Raw genomic sequence first — 20,626 nt, 5'->3', positions numbered from 1 at the left:
TTTTTTGCAACATGTTGCAGGCATCAAATTTGAAATATGCATATATTTGCAAAAACAATGAAGTTCATTTAAAATGTATGTTTTAAGTATGCTAAATTCTCATTATATCTAATGCTTTATGTGTCAATATTACAACACAATATGATAAGCATAAATACTGTCATATAGTATCTTGTACATCTGCAGTGTAGACAAATTCATTGCACATTACAGTGGCAGTTTTTATTCCTCTCTGTTTGTCATTGAAATTATTCTACGATCTGCATGCTGCTAAAATATTTTAGCAAAATACCTGGTCCCAATTTATATTGTTTATTATAACTGTGTAATTACACATTAACAATGCATGCAAAACAATGTAAGTACTAGAAATGAATCCCCTGTTACAGATGGATTATTTTAGTACAGATGATGCAAATACATATGTATTAGCAAATACACAAATGTACAGTATCTCACAAAAGTGAGTACACCCCTCACATTTCTGCAAATATTTTATTATATCTTTTAATGGAAAACACTATAGAAATGAAACTTGTATATAACTTAAAGTAGTCTGTGTACAGCTTGTATAGCAGTATAGATTTACTGTCCTCTGAAAATAACTCAACACACAGCCATTAATGTGTAAATAGCTGGCAACACAAGTGAGTACACCTCACAGTGAACATGTCCAAATTGTTGTCATCTTGCAGGTGTGTTTGGGGTCGTTATTGTGTTGGAAAACTGCCATGCGGCACAGTTACCAAAGGGAGGGGATCATGCTCTGCCTCAGAATGTCACAGTAGCTGCTGGAATTCATGTTTCCCTCAATGAACCGCCGCTCTCCAGTGCCGGCAGCACTCATTCAGCCCCAGACCATGATGCTACCACCACCATGCTTGACTGTAGGCAAAAGACAGTTTTCTTGGTACTCCTCACCAGGGCACCACCACACATGCTGGACACCATCTGAGCCAAACAAGTTTATCTTGGTCTCGTCAGACCACAGGACATGGTTCCAGTAATCCATGTTCTTGGACTGCTTGTCTTCAGCAAACTGTTTGCAGGCTTTCTTGTATGTCAACTAAAGAAGAGGCTTCCTTCTGGGACGATGGCCATGCAGATCGAGTTGATGCATTGTGTGGCGTATGGTCTGAGCACTGACAGGCTGACCTCCCACTTCTTCAACCTCTGCAGCAATGCTGGCAGCACTCATGCGTCTATTTTTTGAAGCCAACCTCTGGATATGATGCTAAACACGTGGACTCAACTTCTTTGGTCGACCCTGCCGAGGCCCATTCCGAGTGGAACCTGTCCTGGAAAATCGCTGTGTGACCTTGGCCACTGTGCTATAACTCAGTTTCAGGGTGTTAGCAATCTTCATATAGCCTAGCCCATCTTTGTGAAGAGCAACAATTCTATTTCTCACATCCTCAGAAAGTTCTTTGCCATGTGGTGCCATGTTGAATATCCAGTGGCCAGTATGAGAGAATTGTACCCAAAACACCAAATTTAACAGCCCTGCTCCCCATTCATACCTGGAACCTTGTAAGCCTAATGAGTCACATGACACCAGGGAGGGACAATGACACAGTTGGGCACAATTTGCACATGTTCACTGTGAGGTGTACTCAGTTGTGTTGCCAGCTATTTACACATTCATGGTTGTGTGTTGAGTTATTTTCAGAGGACAGTAAATCTATACTGCTATACAAGCTGCACACTGACTACTTTAAGTTATATCCAAGTTTCATTTCTATAGTCTTGTCTCATGAAAAGATATAATAAAATATTTGCAGAAATGTGAGGGGTGTACTCACTTTTGTGAGATACTGAAACTGATCACCACAATGATTTATCAGTCTGCTCAGGTTTAAGCAGAGCTCAGTAACACTGAAATTAATAACTGAAAAGCATATTGATTTATCAGTCAACTCAGGCTTTAGCAAAGCTCATTAACACTGACCTAAATTAAAGCCTTTCGGTAAAATTATGCTTAAGATCAATCGACACAGAGCTGTGCCAGATGTGCAAGCAGTACTCAGGAAAGGGAGAGGATCAAGAGGTATTATTATAGATGTATGCTGGATCATTGAAAAGCCAAGGAGTTCAAGAAGGCAATCAACGTGTTCCATTGACCACTACCAATTACCTAGCAATCATTGCAAACACTACTGTAACCACTTAACAACACTCTAGCAACCACTTGAAATACTATAGCAACCACCTTGGATACAACTGCATGACAACACTCGAGCAACCAGCTGGAGTACCATAGCAACTGCCAAGGAACACCTTAGCAACCACTTGGAACACCATCTCAACCACCCTATCAACCAAATCACTGAAAATAACCGAAAAACGACTGGTCACAGCGCAACACAGCACTAACACAGCATAAACAACCCTCTACATTTAACCATTCAATACCATATAAACCCAATACAGTCTACAACTGCTTTAACTTTTCCACATTATTAGCTGGCTTTATCAAGCCAACTTAAAGCTTGTACATGAAATTCTGCCCTTCTAGATTTTGATCTCTTGTTTTATTTTAGTTTAATCTGTTGTTTTTTAAGCATTTTGAATTGTTTATGAATTGTGCTAAATAAATAAACTTGTAGAAATGAGGCCCAGTACCCACACCATTTATCCTTCCCCTGATTTAGACAGCTAATGAGAGTTGTGGTCTTTTTTAAACAAAAACAACACCCAGAAAATGACCTTTTCTTCATAAGATTAAGCTAGGGCAGGATTATGGGGCCCGAGGTCAAGTTAAAGTTAATTTCTCACAGAACTCTGTGTGGTTTCCAACTTGTTAAATTCTTAGAACTACAGTTACCACAGAGAAGAACTGAATGTTACACAATTTCCCTGAGACATAAAGTTTGTCATCATCAGCTCTGCAGCCACTGACAGGTAAGTCGTTTCCATTCAAATACAAACCTGATGTTCTTTATGCCAGTTTTATTTTGCTTTTACTGATGTAAATTGCCTTTGTGTTTAAAATGTGCAGTAAAAGTAGACTTTTCCTCACCTTGCTTATATGATGCCCAGGGGCCAATGAGAGTAGTGCTCTTTAGCATACCTTTCAGAATATACAGAATATAATCAAGATTTTTATGTTGTTCCTGTCTGTAAAAGGGAAAGACTGGACAACACTGGACAACATCAGCTTGTCTATTTATCTCTGCACAATTGAATTTGACTTGGGTTATTTGATTCAGATGTGAGAGTTCAGCAGTACAGATGCCAAATTTCAGTGCATAGTGTAGCAATCCTGTAAATTTCACGTTATATACCTTACAAGTTTATACAGTCATATGCACCCCTAGTTTGTGCGCCCCTAGTCAAATGAGGTTTTGTTTATTTCCTAAGGGGAAAATAATACACTTCTGCACATTTTAAAGCACAGTTTCTGTTTATTTCACTAAATTTATCATACTGGAAAAAATGTGAGCTGTGCATAACGTAGGGCACATTTTTTCCAATCCAAGTTAAACTCTTCAAATAAATAAACATTTGCCAAAAGATGTATGCCTTGTAGAGGATGTGTTAACTTCCAACAAACCAATTAAATGCTCCTTTCTTATCAGTAGGCAAGAGAAGCACACTTTTCTATTTGTGTTTGCTGCACAGAATCAAGAGGCATCATGAATTCAACCCCAGTGACACAGACAGAATATGCTGACTACAAGAACTACACCACAAGTTCCTCATCTTGCAGGGATGTGATGTGTATTTCTTATGCAGTAGCAAATGTGATCATATGTGTCCTGAGTGCTGCTGGAAATGATTTGGTGATCTGGATTGCAGGATTTAAGGTGAAGAAGTCAGTCGTCACCACCTGGTACCCGAGCCTGGCAGTGTCTGACTTCATATTCTCCTGCACTCTGCCCTTCAGGGTTGTCTATGGGGTTGAAAAAGAGTGGTTCTTCAGGCGCTTCATGTGCAAGTTCAGTTGCTTCATGATGTGGCTCAACATGTACAGCAGCATCTTCCTCCTCGTCATCATCAGTGTGGACTGCTGTGTACTTGTCATATTTCCTGTGTGGGCTCAGAACAAGCACACCAAAAGAAATGCCTTAGTGATAGACATGCTAGCTTGGATCATTGCAGCAACATTAAGTGCACCATCGGCTGTTTTTCGAGACATTCGTTATGATCACTACTACCAGACTACAATATGTATTAAATCTTGAAACCTGCCTTCTTGTACAAATTTTGCATTCCACCCTCAGTGGTGCAGCGGTAACAGACCAGAACGTAACCACTGCATCATTTAAGGTGGAAAGGAAAATCTGAAGAAGTCAACTTTACCCTTGTATTTTCTGCCACTTTTCCAGTGTAGCACAATAGCAAAATGAGGTGAAATAGCTAAAATGCAGGTAGCGTAACTGAACACATTTGAATTGTCCAGAACTGCTGTTTGGAAAAGAAATGCAACGCTCAGAGATCCCCTGCTGCAATACTGTCCCTCTGTGCCTGAGTTCTGAGTGACTGGGCCTTTTTACACCCTGCATTAACATGTGATTAGGGGACTGGATCATATTTGGTTTTCACTTAAATACATGATGTGACAAGTGACTCACCCCCTGTGCTGATCAAACCAGCGATCTTGTGAACAGTATACAGAAGTGCTAAGGGGTGAACTACTAGTCTGCCATGAGATGGTAGGACTCAAGTACAAAAACAAAGACTCTCTAAGGATCAAACCAGCAACACCAAGTAGAGAAGGTGAGTACATTACCACTGAACTCCTGCAGCAATCCTGGAGGGAAGCTCACAGAGGGGTTGATAAACAAGAGGGGAGAAGACAAAGGCCAAACAAAAGAAATGCCAGGACAGCATCATCAAACAAAAGAGGGCTTCTACAAACTTCAGCGGACAGGAGTCAGGACAGGAGCGGTAGAAGCTGGGAGTTTTAACTCGAAAAGGACAGAGGTCCCAAGTCACTAACTCCAGAAAGTAAGAGATACCTGAAAATGACCACCTTGGCCAAGATACACACGTGCATAGCAGCATGAACTCAAGACTGAGCACAGCACAACATGTGAGCACTCCTCTAGGCTTCCAACCACGTTTGGAAGAGGTCAAAGGCGGATCTTGAATACGTTACACAATCCTAAATGGAAAGCTATATTGTTATTTAGATAGAATGACATGAGTGGAAATGAGTCTGCTGAGCACTGAGATAATAATAGAATGAGAAAATAAACAAGGAAAGGAAAGATGAAGCATATACCAGGATGTAATTCCCCAAACCAAGAACCTTTTTGCACTCCAGGCCGATGAAAGGATGCAAACTGAGGTTGTATCGTAATGGGGAAAAAGTGATCAAACGTAAAACAGAAATGACATATGTGCAGACATCATTTCTATGTGGGAAAATTACAGTCGGCCAAAGTTTATACAGATACATGAAATTGAAACATATATTAATGAAATAAGCTTACTGTCTCACTAACCCAGCAGTCGCTTTATTGGGTAGTGTGAAACATTTAAGTCTTTAATAGAATAAAGTCCTCTTTCAGTGTTTCTCTGAAGCCAACCTACATGTGCCCATCCTCAGTGTGTATGTCTGAGACGCTAACATAACAACATCAGTTCATTTTATCATGTTGGTCTGTATCCTGTAGCAAATCAAAATATCATGGATGGAGTCATGATGTTACTTCGATAGCTGGTGGGAAGTTTTATAAAAATCCGCCTTTCAATTCAGCCACTGCTAACATAGCTAAGACTGTTGAATCACAGTTGGATGTTACTGTTAATCTAAATGGAGCCTCATCTAGAAGAAATGTCAGGACAATCTTTCATATTAGATACTATTTGTAACAAATGAGCAAAGATTTGTTGACTTGGTGTTTGTTATTTTTCCTAAAGACACACAGTTATGTCTGGTTTTCTCATTAGATAATTACAGTCTCAATGTGACTCACTGTGTCAACGTTTGGAGTAAATAACTGAATGAGCCAGAATTTCCTCAGTTTGATAAGGACATAATAGTTATCTTATCTTTGGTAACAAAGATAAGAGATTCAGTATTAACAAACAACTCATTTCTCGGGCTCTAAAAACCAGAGACCAAGTCTGAAATCTTGGTGTTCTAATAGACTTAGAAGTCCCATTTACTAGCCTGTCAAAGCAATCACGAAAATAGCCTTCTATCATCTTAGAAATATAGCTAAAATCAAGGGTTTGGTGTCCTGGTAAGACCTAGGGAAGCTCATCCAGCTTTATTTCCAGTAGGATGGACTACTTTAACGATCTCTTAAATGGACTTCCCAAAAAAAAAAAAGAAAAAAAAGAAAACTACAGCTTGTTCAGAACGCTGCTGCTAGAATTTGTCCCAGGACTAAAAGAACAGAGCACATTACGCCAGTTCTAAAATCTTTAAACTGGCTCCCAGTTAGTTGCAGAATAGCTTTTAAAGTGCTGCTATTAGTCTATAAATCACTGAATGGTTTAGACCTAGAATATATCTCTTATATACTTAAATAGTATAAACCAAGTAGGTATCTTAGATCTATGGATACAGGTCAGGTAATAGAGGCCAGAGTTCAAACAAAACATGGTAAAGCAGCATTTAGCTGTTATGCTGCTACAACTGGAACTGCAAGATCTCAGATGTGCACTAATGTAACAATTTTCAGGTTCAGGTCACAAACATTTCTCTTTTTATATGCCTATGATTGATGATGATGATGTGCCTGTAAACTCTTTTCACTTTATTTTTTCTGCACTTTGCCTTTCTCTTTATTCCCTTTTGTGTTTTACCATGTTCTTATGGAACTTTATCTTCTATAAGCTAATTTAATGGCTCTTAATTATATCTTTGCCTTAATTCCTTGTTATATTTTACTTTATACTTTCTTTGAATTATTCTTTTGTACAATTTTATAAATTGCATGTACTTTCTTTTAATTCCTTATTCGTAAAGTTTGATTCAATTTAAAATTTTGATTTATATGAAATCTAATTGTTCTCCTAAGCACCTGTTTGGAGGTTTTAAAAGGTTTGCTAGCACAGGTATACCAAAAATTTATTAACAGCTTAGAGGCTGGTATTACTTCAAAGTAATCAATGGCTGCTATTCAGTGGGTTGTTGCTCTTCCTCACTTAAGGTGCTGGAAATGACTTGAGTACATCTAAATGTTAAAGTACACATACAATGCTGCCTCCAGAGCTTCATCCATTCAGCCGGTTTTAAAGGCAGTGAAGATTCCCGGCTCCACTCCTCATGTGCCAAATCAGAATCACACCTGATTTAATCCATCAGCTAATTAGCAAGGCCTTCATGAACTGGATCCAGAATGCCAGATGAGGGTAAACACTAACCTCTGCAGCACTTTGGCCTGGAAGGTCCCCAGTATGCCTAGTGGAGATGCATCGTTTGTTACCTTAAATGTCCCATTATCCTTTGTGTCAGCACTGATGCAGTTAGGAAAAAATATCAGATAAAAACAGCACATGCACAGTGGAGGAGAGTTTTGTTTACAAGTAGAGTACTTTTTCTTGGTTACAAAAAGTTTAGCCTGCTAGCCTTCTGTGTAAAAGACTGCTTTTTCTGAATAAAAAAATGATAATGTCTAACATTAAAAACTAGCAGTGAGCTTTCATACACTATATGGACAAAAGTATTGGGACACTGCTCCTAATTATTGACTTCAGGTGTTTCAGCCACACTCATTGCTAACAGTTTGATAAAATTAAGAACACAGCCTTGCAGTCTCGATAGACAAACATTGGCAGTAGAATGGGTCGCACTGATGAGCTCAGTGACTTTAAACATGGCACTGTTACAGAATGCCACCTCTGCCAAAAGTCAGTTTGAGAAATTTCTGTCCTGCTGTCAACTGTAAATGCTGTTACTGTGAAATGGAAGCAGCTAGGAGTAACAACAGTTCAGTCACAAAGCTTTAGACCATGCAAACTCACAGAGTGAGGCCACGAAGTGCTGAAGTGCACAGTGCCTTCTTCTTTTGTATCACTCACTAAAGAGTTCGAAATGGCCTCTGGAAGCAACATCAGCAAAAGTAGCCTCACGAAACGCATTTCCATGGTTGTGCAGCTACACACAAGCATAAGATCTAGAGCATTAGATCACAAGCATTGGGGGGAGTTAAGGACGCCTCCACTGGACTCTGGAGCAGTGGAAATGTATTCTGTTTAATGATGAATCACGCTTCTCTATCTGGCAGTCTGATGGATGAGTGTGGGTTTGGCGAATGTCGGGAGAACATTTCCTGTCCGACTGCATTGTAACAACTGTAAAGTTTTGTGGAGGAGGGATAATGCTATGGGCTTGTTTTTCAGGGTTTGGCCCCTTAGTTCCAGTGAAGGGAAATCTTAATGCTTCAGCAGACCAAGATATTTTGGACAATTGTATACTTAATATTTGTAAGCTGTTACTTTATACTTTGCTGTCTGGCTGCTTTATCAGTAGGATAATGAGCTACATGTAGTGTGGGTAGCCTAACTGTTAATATTAACATTAAATATTGTCTTAGTGTTAATGCACTGATAAAAGCAATGCATTTAATTTAATTGATTCAAATGTTTACAAAATTACCTCATGATGCAAAAACAGAAAATGAAATTTTTGTTTACTTTTAAGTAATTCATTTCATTTTAATATATGCAAAGAAGAACATTGTTGACCACTGTTTTATTTTGTCCTTTTGTCACCACAATAATTTCAATATGTCTAACTTGGCGACCCCATTTTGAAACTGTAGGCTAGGCCAGGGCTCAGCAACACGTGGCTCTGGAGCTGTATGCAGCCCTTTTACTGCCCTGTTGCAGCTCCAAAGCAGAATTAGATTTTTAGGTAAAAATAAAATAATCCTCCTTTGCAGTTAAATAAAGCTCTGCTGATTGTTCAACACAGTTAAACAATAAATGGTCTTAAACGCTGGAGTTAATGTATAACTGCTAATTCACCCTTTAACCCTGAAGGTTGGCACACAGATTGCTAGTCACCGTAGCAACAATAACAATCTGGCCTAATAGCTAACGAAAAGGCAAAGAGAGAGATTTAAGATGAACATTGATAATTTGGTGACAAAAAGACTTATTTGCATTTATAAGCTCCCAGCTGGTTTCCTGATACGTTTAATCTGCAGCGACAAACTGTCAAACACTAAAAGTTGTGAAGGTGAAGTCAGCTTCTTGTTCAAATTTTTCTGCTCCACCTTAAATAGGGCAGCAGTTCTGGTGCCTTAGGCACCATTTAAGGTGGAACAGGAAAATTCTAACAAAAAGATGGTGAATGAAAAGCTGACTTAAGCCTTGTAAAAAGATAAACATTGAGAGACATTTTAAAAGGAATTATTCTACTTTTGCAAAAACATTTTTCACTGGAGATGCGAGGAAATTGGATATAGCCGAGCTAAAACTTAAAGTATAGCAAAGTGTGTCTGCATTTTCATTTATATTATATTTTTAGCCTACACTAGTACTACTGAGACATATTTACAGCCAAGATGGTAAAATGAACATAAAATGTTGTGGCTCCCAAAGTGGTTTAATGTTTGTTGAAAGGACAAAATGGATCTCCTCACAGAACTCTTTAATTTAAAACTTATGTCTTATTAACCAGAAAATATGACATAAAAATCTACAATACGGTTGTACAGCTGAAGACTATAACAGAAGAATGGCAAAAAATTCTGCTTTCAAAAATAGATCAGCTTATGTCTTCAGGTGCCTTTATCTTTTTTCAGAGGCTTTTTGCAGGCTTCAAATTTAGAACATGTATATATTTACAAAAACAATTCAAAACACAGTTCATTTGAGATGTAAATCTCAAATATGCAAAAGTCTCATAATATCTGATGCTTAATATGTCAATATAACACAATATTATTAGCAGAAAAACTGCCATACATTTATTCCTTATAAATGTGCAGTGGAGACACACATTCATTACACATTACAATGTCAATTTTTATTCCTTTCTGCAAGTCACTGAAATTATAATTTTGATCTGCATGCTGCTAAAATTTTTTGCAAAATACCTGGTCACAGTTTATACTGTCTCTAATAACTGTGTAATTACACATTAACAATGCATGCAAAAACAATGTAACTACTAGTAATGTATCCCCTGTTACAGACAGATTATTTTAGTGCAGAGGGTGCAAATACATATTTAACAGCAATTACACAAATGTATGATTCATAACTAAAACAGCATATTTTCCTCTTGGGTAATTACACATGTTTAATAGAGAAAGTGATTTTAATAACTGTTCTTCTTCCAACAGGACTTTTTTGATTGTAACAGGTCTGTAATTACCTATAACATAAAATTACTTACAGTGCATCTGCACAGGAATTACCAAATTCAATCAAATTCAGTGTAGTAACAAAAAATATTCCACAAGTTACAGGTTGTAAGTGGACAGTTCATGTGTTTTGTAGGTACAGTGAAATTACAGACTGGTAATCCAGACACTGCTTTTAAGTTATACAACACATAGATTTTAATGAATTGCATACATTTACTTTTAAAGGTGTGTTCCTGTATGAATACCATCACATTGCAGAATTGATTAAAGCTAAATATTTGATAGATCTCAGGAATTCTACTACAGCTGGCTAAATATTAGGAAAATTGCTGTATCCTGTGCAGATGCAGTGTTAGAGTTAGAAAGGTCTTGTTAGAAGAAAACCTGTTCACTCTATCACACAAGCAATTACATGACAGAAAATATCCTACCACAACTATCAATACACACTTGTGTAATTACACAGATAAAATACTGAAATCGATACATGTGTATTTACATAAGCTGTACTTCTGTAATCTATTTGTAGTAAAGTAATTCTATTGCACAAAAGATATTCATCTGTAGCACTGGCATTCAATGAACACCTCCTCTTGCACCCCAACTTGAAGCATAGCCACAAGTCTGCCAGACCATCACAAGTGGTTTTACTGTCATAAGTAGTGTCAGCAGCTGTCTAAGCATTTCCGGTAACACTTTACTCTAGGGCACTGTTTGGAAAGCTGTATGTCACCTACATAAGCCCTTAATGACAACTGAGAGAAACATAAACATTTATAAATGCTTATTCCAAAAGGCATCAGCTGTCATAAAGACTGCTTTGGTCAACGTTGATGCCACGTTGGCATAATAACTATGTCAAGTTACATATTTTTGATGATATTACATTGTGTCATGACATTTTCTGGTGTAAAATAACATAGCATGTTATCACAACTAACGTTGAAGCCCTTTCTGTTTTTCGGTATGTCAGTGTGGTGTAGTGCTGAAAAGGTGAAATAGCTTGCCAAATGAGGCAGTTGGTAAAACTGAACAAAATTGAGAGTTTTAAAAAGATCTCAAGAAATTTGAAGAGTAACAATGACATGTAAATCTTCAGTGTAATAAAGAAAAGTTTTTTACAGTGAATAAATTCAGTGAAGATTTTGACACTAATGTTTTTTTACCATGTTAATGACACAGTTACAATGCATTACGCAATATTTTTGTAACATGGCTGAAGGAATTCACTTCTTTTCAGCCACACAAGCAGTAATGAGATTGCACACTGATGTTGGGCAATTAAGCCTGACATTAATCAAAGAAAAGGGTCTACATAGAAAATGAAGTACAATTCTTGTGTATAGAATTTGATGTAGAATTGTATTCTATCATGGATTGCTGAGGGTCATTGCTCACAGAGAGAGCTGTGTGGTTTTCAGCTTGTTAAATTCTTAGAACAGACATCATGACAGGGAAGGCACTGAAAGTTCCGCAATTTCCCTGATAGTTTGTCCCTCATTATCAGCTCTGCAGCTCTGAACTGAAGGAGCAATTAAACAGGTAAGTCATTTTCATTCAAATACAACCCAGATGTTCTTTATCCTAGTTTTATTTAGCTTTTATTCATGTAAATCACTTTTGTGTATAAAATGTGCTGTATAAATAGACTTTACTTGCCTATATGATGCCTGATGGCCAATGAGAGCAGTGGTCTTTAGCATACAAAATCAACCTTGTGTACTAAACACATTCAAAATATACAGAATACAATCAAGATTTTTATATTGTTTCTGTGTATAAAGGAGATAAACTGGACAACACTGGACATCATCAGCTTGTCTATTTATCTCATCAGATTTGAATTTGACTTGGGTAATGTGATTCAGATGTGAGCGTTCAGCTGTACAGATGCCAAATTTTGATGCATAGTTCAGGACTACTATATATTTCATATTATATAAATTCAAAGTGTATACAGTCACATGAAAAGTTTGTGTGCCTCTAATCAAATGAGGTTTTGTTTATTTCCTAAGTGAAAATAATACAATTCTACACATTTTAATGCACACTTTATGTTTATTTAGCTGAATTTATCATACCAGAAATAATGTGAACTGTGCATAATATAGAGCACATTTTTCCCAATCTAAGTTAAACTCTTCAAATAAGTAAACATTTGTTATAAAATGTGTGCCTTGTACAGGATGTGTTAACTTCCAACAAACCAATTAAATACTACTTTCTTATCAGTAGGCAAGAGAAGCACATTTTTCTATTTGTCTTTGCTGTACAGAATCAAGAGTCATCATGAATTCAACCCCAATGGCAGAAACAAAGAACGACGCCGTGAGTCAGACAACAAGTTCCTCATCTTGCAGGGATGCAGCGTGTATTTTTTATGCAGTAGCAAATGTGATCATCTGTGTCCTGGGTGTTGCTGGAAATGGTTTGGTGATCTGGATTGCAGGGTTTAAGGTGAAGAAGTCAGTCGTCTCCACCTGGTACCTGAGCCTGGCAGTGTCTGACTTCATGTTCTGCTGCACTCTGCCCTTCTGGGTTGTCTATAGGGTCAAAAATAAGTGGTTCTTCGGGCGCTTCATGTGCAAGTCCAGTTCCTTCATGAGGTGGCTCAACATGTACAGCAGCATCTTCCTCCTCGTCATCATCAGTGTGGACCGCTGTGTGCTTGTTATGTTTCCTGTGTGGGCTCAGAACAAGCGCACAAAAAGAAAGGCCTCTGTGATAGTCATGCTAGCTTGGATCATTGCAGCAGCATTAAGTGCACCATCAGCTGTTTTTCGAGAAATTCGTTATGATCAATACAACCAGACTTCAATGTGTAGGAACAATTACAATAATACAGAACACTACATTGCTAACAAAGCCTGTCGATTCATTTTTTTATTTATGGTCCCGTTCATGATCATTATCATTTGTTATATATTCATCATTCGAAAGCTGAAGTCCAACCAGACAGTAAAGTCCAAAAAGCCTGTTAAGATCATGACGGTGCTGATTGTTACTTTCTTGATCTGCTGGCTGCCTTATCAAACTCTTTCTCTGATAAGATTATTCATGCCACGTGTTCGTCCTGTTCACACTGCATATGTATTTAGTCTCCTTCTTGCCCATGCCAACAGCTGTCTGAACCCGTTTCTCTATGCATTCATGGGAAAAGACATTAAGGAGCAATGTTATGCACTTTGGTCAAAAATTGAGAATGCAGTGAAGGAGGAATATGATCAGAACACCGTCCAAGTAACAGATACCTCAAGCAGTTTACCAAGAGCAATCACTCTTTTCCAGTTTGTGCACCACGCTTAATTTTTTAAGTAGGAAATTCCTTTCATTTAGTTTGCCATTGCAGCAGTATTTTCCACAAAAAAAAAGAAAAAAAAAAGAATCTTGCAAAAAAATCTTCAACATCATATTTCAAGTTATGCACTTGTATGTAAGAGGACTGGCTAAGTAGCATATGGCCTCCTCTATGTGGCTAAATTTGTGTTAATATTCTCCACCTATAGTAAAAGTTGCATTTACTATAAATTTCATCACTTTTGAACATTCAATAAAAATATTTTACATTTTTACATTTTTCAGTTTATTCATTTTTAAGGCACCAGAGTTCATCATTACCCCTAAGTTAACTATATAAAAAAACACTTGAAGTAAGATGCCTAAAAATTTTAATTTTAAGAAGATCTCAATTTTTACAGGGTAACCACTAGGGGTGATATTGGACACACATTGAGATTTTGATGTTTTTCCTACTCTACACAATGATGTGCTTGATAATTAGTTCATTAGTTGAATCACGTGTGTTTATTGAGACAAAGCACAAAAATGTAAATAGTGTTTGGTTGCTAGCGCTAGGATTGCAATCCCATGCTGTAATGCACAGAAGGGTTCTCCATCTCTTACTATCTGTTTTGAGTTAGCTTGGGAGATTTTTTATTAGCTGCCATGGAGATGGAAAATACAGACTTGGAAAAGATTTTTCAATATAGAGCTTTAAACATTAAGATCACCAATACTAGTTCTCTCTTTGCTTTGTTTTACCCTATTGTATAATATACTTCTAAATAAATTTGCTGTACTATAAGCCATGATAAAATACAGGTAATGGGATGCACAGCATGGGGTGAATAGTTTTTTCAGCAGCAAAGTAGCCATGGCCCGACTTACTGATTTAAAGTTGTGCCAAAGAACTTTCTAGTCTAGTCTATCTGTATTACAATACACACTATAACAATAAACTTGATCTCTGCTTCTTTTTCATTTGTCTAATTTTGTGCTCATCTGAACTCAACTCTGAGTCCATAAGGCTGTTCTCTGCAAATTTCGGAAACACACAGATGAAATTCAGTGTGTTCTGTTTTGCAACACAGACGTCGCTATGTAACTGCTACGAAATAAAAAGAAGATGCCTAAAGAAAAAAATAACTGAGAGATACAGTCTACAAATCTCCTGTAAAACAACCTACTCTTCAAATCCCATTCATGGGAATAACGTGGATTTCCTGATTTAGTGAGCCATTTACACGTTTCACTCACTCATACATACTCTTCTGGAAGAAATGTCAGGACAACCTTTCATATTAGGTACTATTTGTAAGAAATGGGCAAAGATTTGTTGACTTGGTGTCTGTTTCTCATTTTATTTTTCCTAAAGACACACAGTTATATCTGGCTTACTCACTAGATAATTACAGTCCAATAGATTCACTGTGTCAATATCTGAAGCATATAAATAACTGGATGAGCCACTATTTCCTCAGTTTGATAAGGACAAATCTGAGATGTTTGGCAACAAAGAGAAGAGAGTTGATATTAGTGAACAACTCAATTCTCTGAAATGTTGGTGTTCTAATAGACTCAGTTTTCATCTTTACTGGCCTGCCAAAGCAATCACCAAAACAGACAGCCTGCTATCATCTTAAATATAAAGCTGAAAGCAAGGGTTTGGTGTCCTGGTAAGACCTAGGGAGGATCATCCAGCTTTATCTCCAGTAGGATGGACTACTGTAATGGTCTCTTAACTGGACTTCCCAAAAAACATTAATCAACTACAGCTCATTCAGAACGCTGCTGCTAGAATTTATCCCAGAACTGAAAGAACAGAGCACATTACACCAATTCTAAAATCTTTAAACTGACTTCCAGTTAGTTAAAGAGTAGCTTTTAAAATACTGTTACTAGTTTATAAATCACTGAATGGTTTAAACCCAGAATACATTTCTTATATTTTTAAAAAATATAAACCAAGTAGTTATCTTACGGAAACAGGTCTGGGTATAGAGCCGACAGTTCAAACGAAACACGATGAAGCAGCATTTAGCTGTCATGCTGCTACAACTGGACCTGCAAGATTTTAGACGTGCCCTAAAATAACAGTTTTCAGGTTCAGGTTACAAACATTTCTCTTTTTATGTGCTTATGATTGATGACAATGTGCCTTTAAGTTCTTTTACACTTTATTTTTTCTGCACTTTACCTTTCTCTTTATTCCCTTTAATGTTTTACCATATTCCTACAGAAATTTATCTGCTATAAGCTAAATATTAAAGTATATATACAATGCTGCCTCCAGACGTTTCTCCGTTCAGCCAGTTTTGAAGGCAGTGTAGATTCCAGGCTCCACTCCGCATGGGCCAAAACACTGTAGACTTCAGATTTCACACTGCCTCATTTAACACACCTGATTTAATCCATCAGCTAATTAGCAAGGCCTTCATCAACTGGATCCAGAATGCCAGATGAGGGTAAACACTAATCTCTGCAGCACTTTGCACTGGAAGGTCCCCAGTGTGCCTAGTGTAGATACATCCTTCAGTGCCTTAAATGTCCCATTATCCTTTGTGTCAGCACTGATTCAGTTCTGAAAAAAATATCAGAAAAAACAGCACATGCACAGTGGAGGAGAGTTTTGTTTACAAGTAGAGTACTTTTTCTTCGGATAAAAAGTTCAGCGTGCTAGCCTTCTTTAAAGACTGCTTTTTCTGCATTAAAAAATGCTGATGTCTAACACTAAAAACTAAGAGTAAGCTGTCATACACTATTGGGACACAACTCCTAATTATTGAGTTAGGGTGTTTCAGCCACACTCATTGCTAACAGGTGGTTAAAATTTAGCACATAGCCTTGCAGTCTTGATAGACAAACATTGGCAGTAGAATTGGTCGCACTAATGAGCTCAGTGACTTTAAACATGGCACTGTCACAGGATGCCACCTCAGCCAGTTTGTCAGATTTCTGTCCTGCCTGTCAACTGTAAGTGCTATTATTGTGAAATGGAAACAGCTAAGAGTAACAAAAGTTCAGCCACAAAGCTGTAGACCATGCAAACTCACAGAGTGGGGCTGCCGAGGGCTGAAGTGCACAGTGCTGTTGTTACACTCACTAAAGAGTTCCAAATTGCCTCTGGAAGCAACATCAGCAAAAGAACTGCCAGTTAGTAGCCTCACGAAATTTATTTGAGTTAAAAATGCTGCCACTGGACTCTGGAGCAGTGGAAATGTATTCTGTGGAGTGATGAATCACACTTCTCTATCTGGCAGTCTGATGGATGAGTCTGGGTTTGGCGAATGCCAGGAGAACGTTACCTGTCTGACTGCAGTGTGCCAACTTTAAAGTTTGGTGGAGGAGGGATAATGCTATGGGCTTGTTTTTCAGGATTTGGCCCCTTAGTTCCAGTAAAGGGAAATCTTAATGCTTCAGCAGACCAAGATATTTTGGACAATTGTATACTTAATATTTGTATGCTGTTACTTTATACTTTGCTGTCTGGCTGCTTTATCAGTAGGATAATGAGCTACCTGTAGTGTGAGTGCCTAACTTGTAATATTAACATTTAATATTATCTTAGTGTTAATGCACTGATAAAAGCAATGCATTTAATTTAATTGATTCAAATGTTTTCAAAATTACCTCATGATGCAAAAACATAAAATAAAATTTTTGTTTACTTTTAAGTAAATTCAATGCATTTTAATGTATGCAAAGAAGAACATTGTTGACCACTGTTTTATTTTTGTCCTTTTGTCACGACAATAAACTAAAATATGTCTAACTTGGCCAACCCATTGTGAAAGTTTGGGTTAGGCCAGGGCTCGCCAACATGTGGCTCTTGAGCCGTATGCAGCCCTTTTACTGCCCTGTTGCAGCTCCAAAGCAGAATTAGATTTTTAGGTAAAAATAAAATAATCCTCCTTTGCAGTAAAATAAAGCTCTGCTGATCGTTCAACACAGTTTTAACAATAAATAATCTTAAACGTTGGAGTTAATGTATAACTTCTAATTCACCCTTTAACCCTGAAGGTTGGCACGCAGATTGCTGGTCACCATAGCAACAATAACAATCTGGCCTAATAGCTAACGAAAAGGCAAAGAGAGAGATTTAAGATGAACATTGATAATTTGGTCACAAAAAGACTTATTTGCATTTATAAGCTCTCAGCTGGTTTCCTGATAGGTTTAATCTGCAGCGAGAAACTATCAAACACTAAAAAGTTGCGAAGGCGAAGTCAGCTTCTTTTTATGTTCCACTTTAAATAGGGCAGCAGTTCTGGTGCCTTAGGCACCATTTAAGGTGGAACAGGAAAATTCTAACAAAAAGGTGGTGAATGAAAAGCTGACTTAAGCCTTGTAAAAAGATATATGTTGAGAGACATTTTACAAGGAACTATTCTACTTTTGCAAAAAACATTTTTTGCTGGTGATGCGAGAAAATCAGATACAGCTGAGCTAAAGCTTAAAGTAGAGCAAAGTGTTAATGTTAATGTTAATGTTGAAAGGTCAAAATGGCTCTTCTAACAGAACTCTTCAATTTAAAACTTATTAACCACAAAATATGACATAAAAATCTACAATATGTTTGTACAGCTGAAGACTTGTATAACAGAAGAATGGCAAAAAATTCTGCTTTCAAAAATAGATCAGCTTGTGTCTTCAGGTGCCTTCATCTTTTTTCAGTGTGTTGCAGACTTCAGATTTGGAATATATGTATATTTACAAAAACAATTCAAAACACAGTTCATTTAAGATGTATATCTCAAATATGCCAAGTTCTCATATTAAAACAATATTATTAGCAGAAACCTGTCATATATTTATTCCTTATAAATGTACAATATAGACATCCATTACACATTACAATGTCAGTTTATATTCCTTTCTGCAAGTCACTGAAATTATTATTTTGATCTGCATGCTGCTAAAATATTTTAGCAAAATACCTGGTCCCGGTTTATACTGTCTCTAATAACTGTGTAATTACACATTAACAATGCATGCAAAAACAAAGTTATTACTAGTAATGTATCCCCTGTTACAGACGGATTATTTTAGTGCAGATGGTGCAAATACCTATGTAACAGCAATTACACAAATGTATGATTCATAACTAAAACAATATTTTCCTCTTGTGTAATTATATATGTTTAATAGAGAAAGTGATTTTAATAACTGTTTTTCTTCCAACAGGACTTTTCTGATTGTAACAGGTGTGTCATTACCTATTACGTAAAAGTACTTACAGTGCATCTGCACAGGAATTACCATACTCAGTCAAATTCAGTGTAGTAACAACAAAAAATATTCCACAAGTTACAGTTTGTAAGTGGACAGTTCATGTGTTTTGTAGGTACAGTGAAATTACAGACTGGTAATCCAGACACTGCTTTTAAGTTATACAACACATAGATTTTAATTAATTGCATACATTTACTTGTAAAGGTGTGTTTCTATGTATATATCATCACATTGCAGAATGGATTAAAGCTAAATATTTGATAGATCTCAGAAATTCTACACTGTAAGCCCGATAAGTTGAATTTACTTTAAAAATTTGACGAAACCGGTTGCCTTAAAAAAATTAAGTAATGTGTAATGCAAACTTGAGTTAAAATAACCATAATTTTTGTGTTAGGCTAACTTATACAAATGTTTGTGCAACTCGTAAACTCTAATTATTTTTATTTATTTATTTTTTTTTTAACATTCTGAAAATGCAATTTAACCACATGTTTGTGGAGAAGGGGGCATGGCTGAGTGTTGAATGCAGGACGGAGAAGCCGGTCTGGCTGAACCAGCGGGCTAACTAGCTGATTATGTTCACCTGTGCCTTGTTTCTGCCAGCCTACTTATAGGCAATCTCTTCCTTCAGTAGGCGGCAGAGCCCAGAGAGAGAAGGAGACCACTGGAGGCATGAGAGCTGAGCTAAACCGAACCGGACTGAACTGACCTGAACGGATCAGGAAAAAGGGTGGACAGAAAGGACTGAAAAGTCCCAGCAAGCATCTTGTGGGCTGAAAAGCCAAGTATATAATAAAAAAAGCTCTCTGTCTTCACCCCTGCCCCCGGCATCTTTCCTCCTCCCACCATTAACACTTCCACAGTGGTGCCGAAACCCGGGATGGATTGGACAATACATCGCCATGGAGTCCTCACTGCTTGGGGAGATAGTTAAAGCCCTCTCCCTCCTGCAGCAGACTCAACACCAAGCTCTCCTGAATGTCCAGCGGGAAAACCAGGCCCGCTTCGAGGCCCTGGCTCAGGGCCAAGAGGAGGACAGGAAGCTTTTCCGGAGTTTGTTGGCAGCTAGCAGTACTCCAGCGCCAGCAACCATCTCCATCTCGATGATGACTCCACAAGACGACCCTGAAGTGTTTGTGGAGCTCTTCGAGAGAGCGGCGGAAGACTGGGGGTGGCCGAAAAAGGACTGGGCCATCCGACTGCTGCCCCTGCTCACGGGGGAAGCCCAGCTTGCCGCCCAACAGCTCCCCACTCAGTTGCAGCTGGAATTCGACGAGCTGAAAAAGGCCGTCCTCCAGAGGGTTGGACGAACTCTGGAGCAACACTGTCAGCGGTTCCTCACACTGACACTCCAGGAGTTTGACCGACCCTTTGTGCTGGCACAGCAACTCCGAGATTCCTGCAGGAGGTGGCTCTTGTCAGAAGCCCGCGATTCCGAGGAGGTCCTCGACCTGGTGGTGCTGGAGCAGTTCTTCGCCCGCTTACCCGAGGAGACGGCAGCATGGGTCCAGTGCCACCAACCAGAATCGCTGGACGAGGCCACCAAGCTGGCAGAGGCACACCTGGCGGCGTATTCGGGGGCAGGAACCCCCACCCAGCCAATATCTCTCTCTCCTTCTCTCTCTCCCCCTACTCCCGCTCCCAGAAAGAGGGGGGCTGTAGCCCCCAAAGCCCTTTCCCTGCTCTTGCCCTCCCCGCACCCCCCTTTCCTATTTCCCGCAACCCCCCCTGCAGCTACTCACGGTCTGCCTTCTCTCTCTGCACAAGGGGCAGCAGCTGAGCCCAAAAGAGATGGGGTGAAGCCTGGGCAGGTGTGTTGGTGATGTGGGGAGCCC

The 20,626-nt window shown here is 38.3% G+C and overlaps 1 protein-coding gene across 1 annotated transcript; it reads left to right on the top strand.

The window, feature by feature from the left end:
• Positions 1–3,635: 3,635 nt before the first annotated feature.
• LOC118827069 (chemokine-like receptor 1) lies at positions 3,636–13,583 on the top strand. Its single transcript, XM_036598280.1, has 4 exons — positions 3,636–4,013; positions 11,785–11,819; positions 12,553–12,605; positions 12,727–13,583. The coding sequence occupies exons 1-4, from the start codon at positions 3,636–3,638 to the stop codon at positions 13,581–13,583; spliced, it is 1,323 nt and encodes a 440-aa protein (XP_036454173.1).
• The last annotated feature ends 7,043 nt before the right edge of the window (positions 13,584–20,626 follow it).

Source organism: Colossoma macropomum, unplaced genomic scaffold (assembly GCF_904425465.1).
Source record: "Colossoma macropomum unplaced genomic scaffold, Colossoma_macropomum, whole genome shotgun sequence".
NCBI classification, from domain to species: Eukaryota; Metazoa; Chordata; class Actinopteri; order Characiformes; family Serrasalmidae; genus Colossoma; species Colossoma macropomum.
The sequence above is the reverse complement of the archived record's forward strand: the minus strand, read 5'-3'. Positions and strand labels throughout refer to the sequence as shown.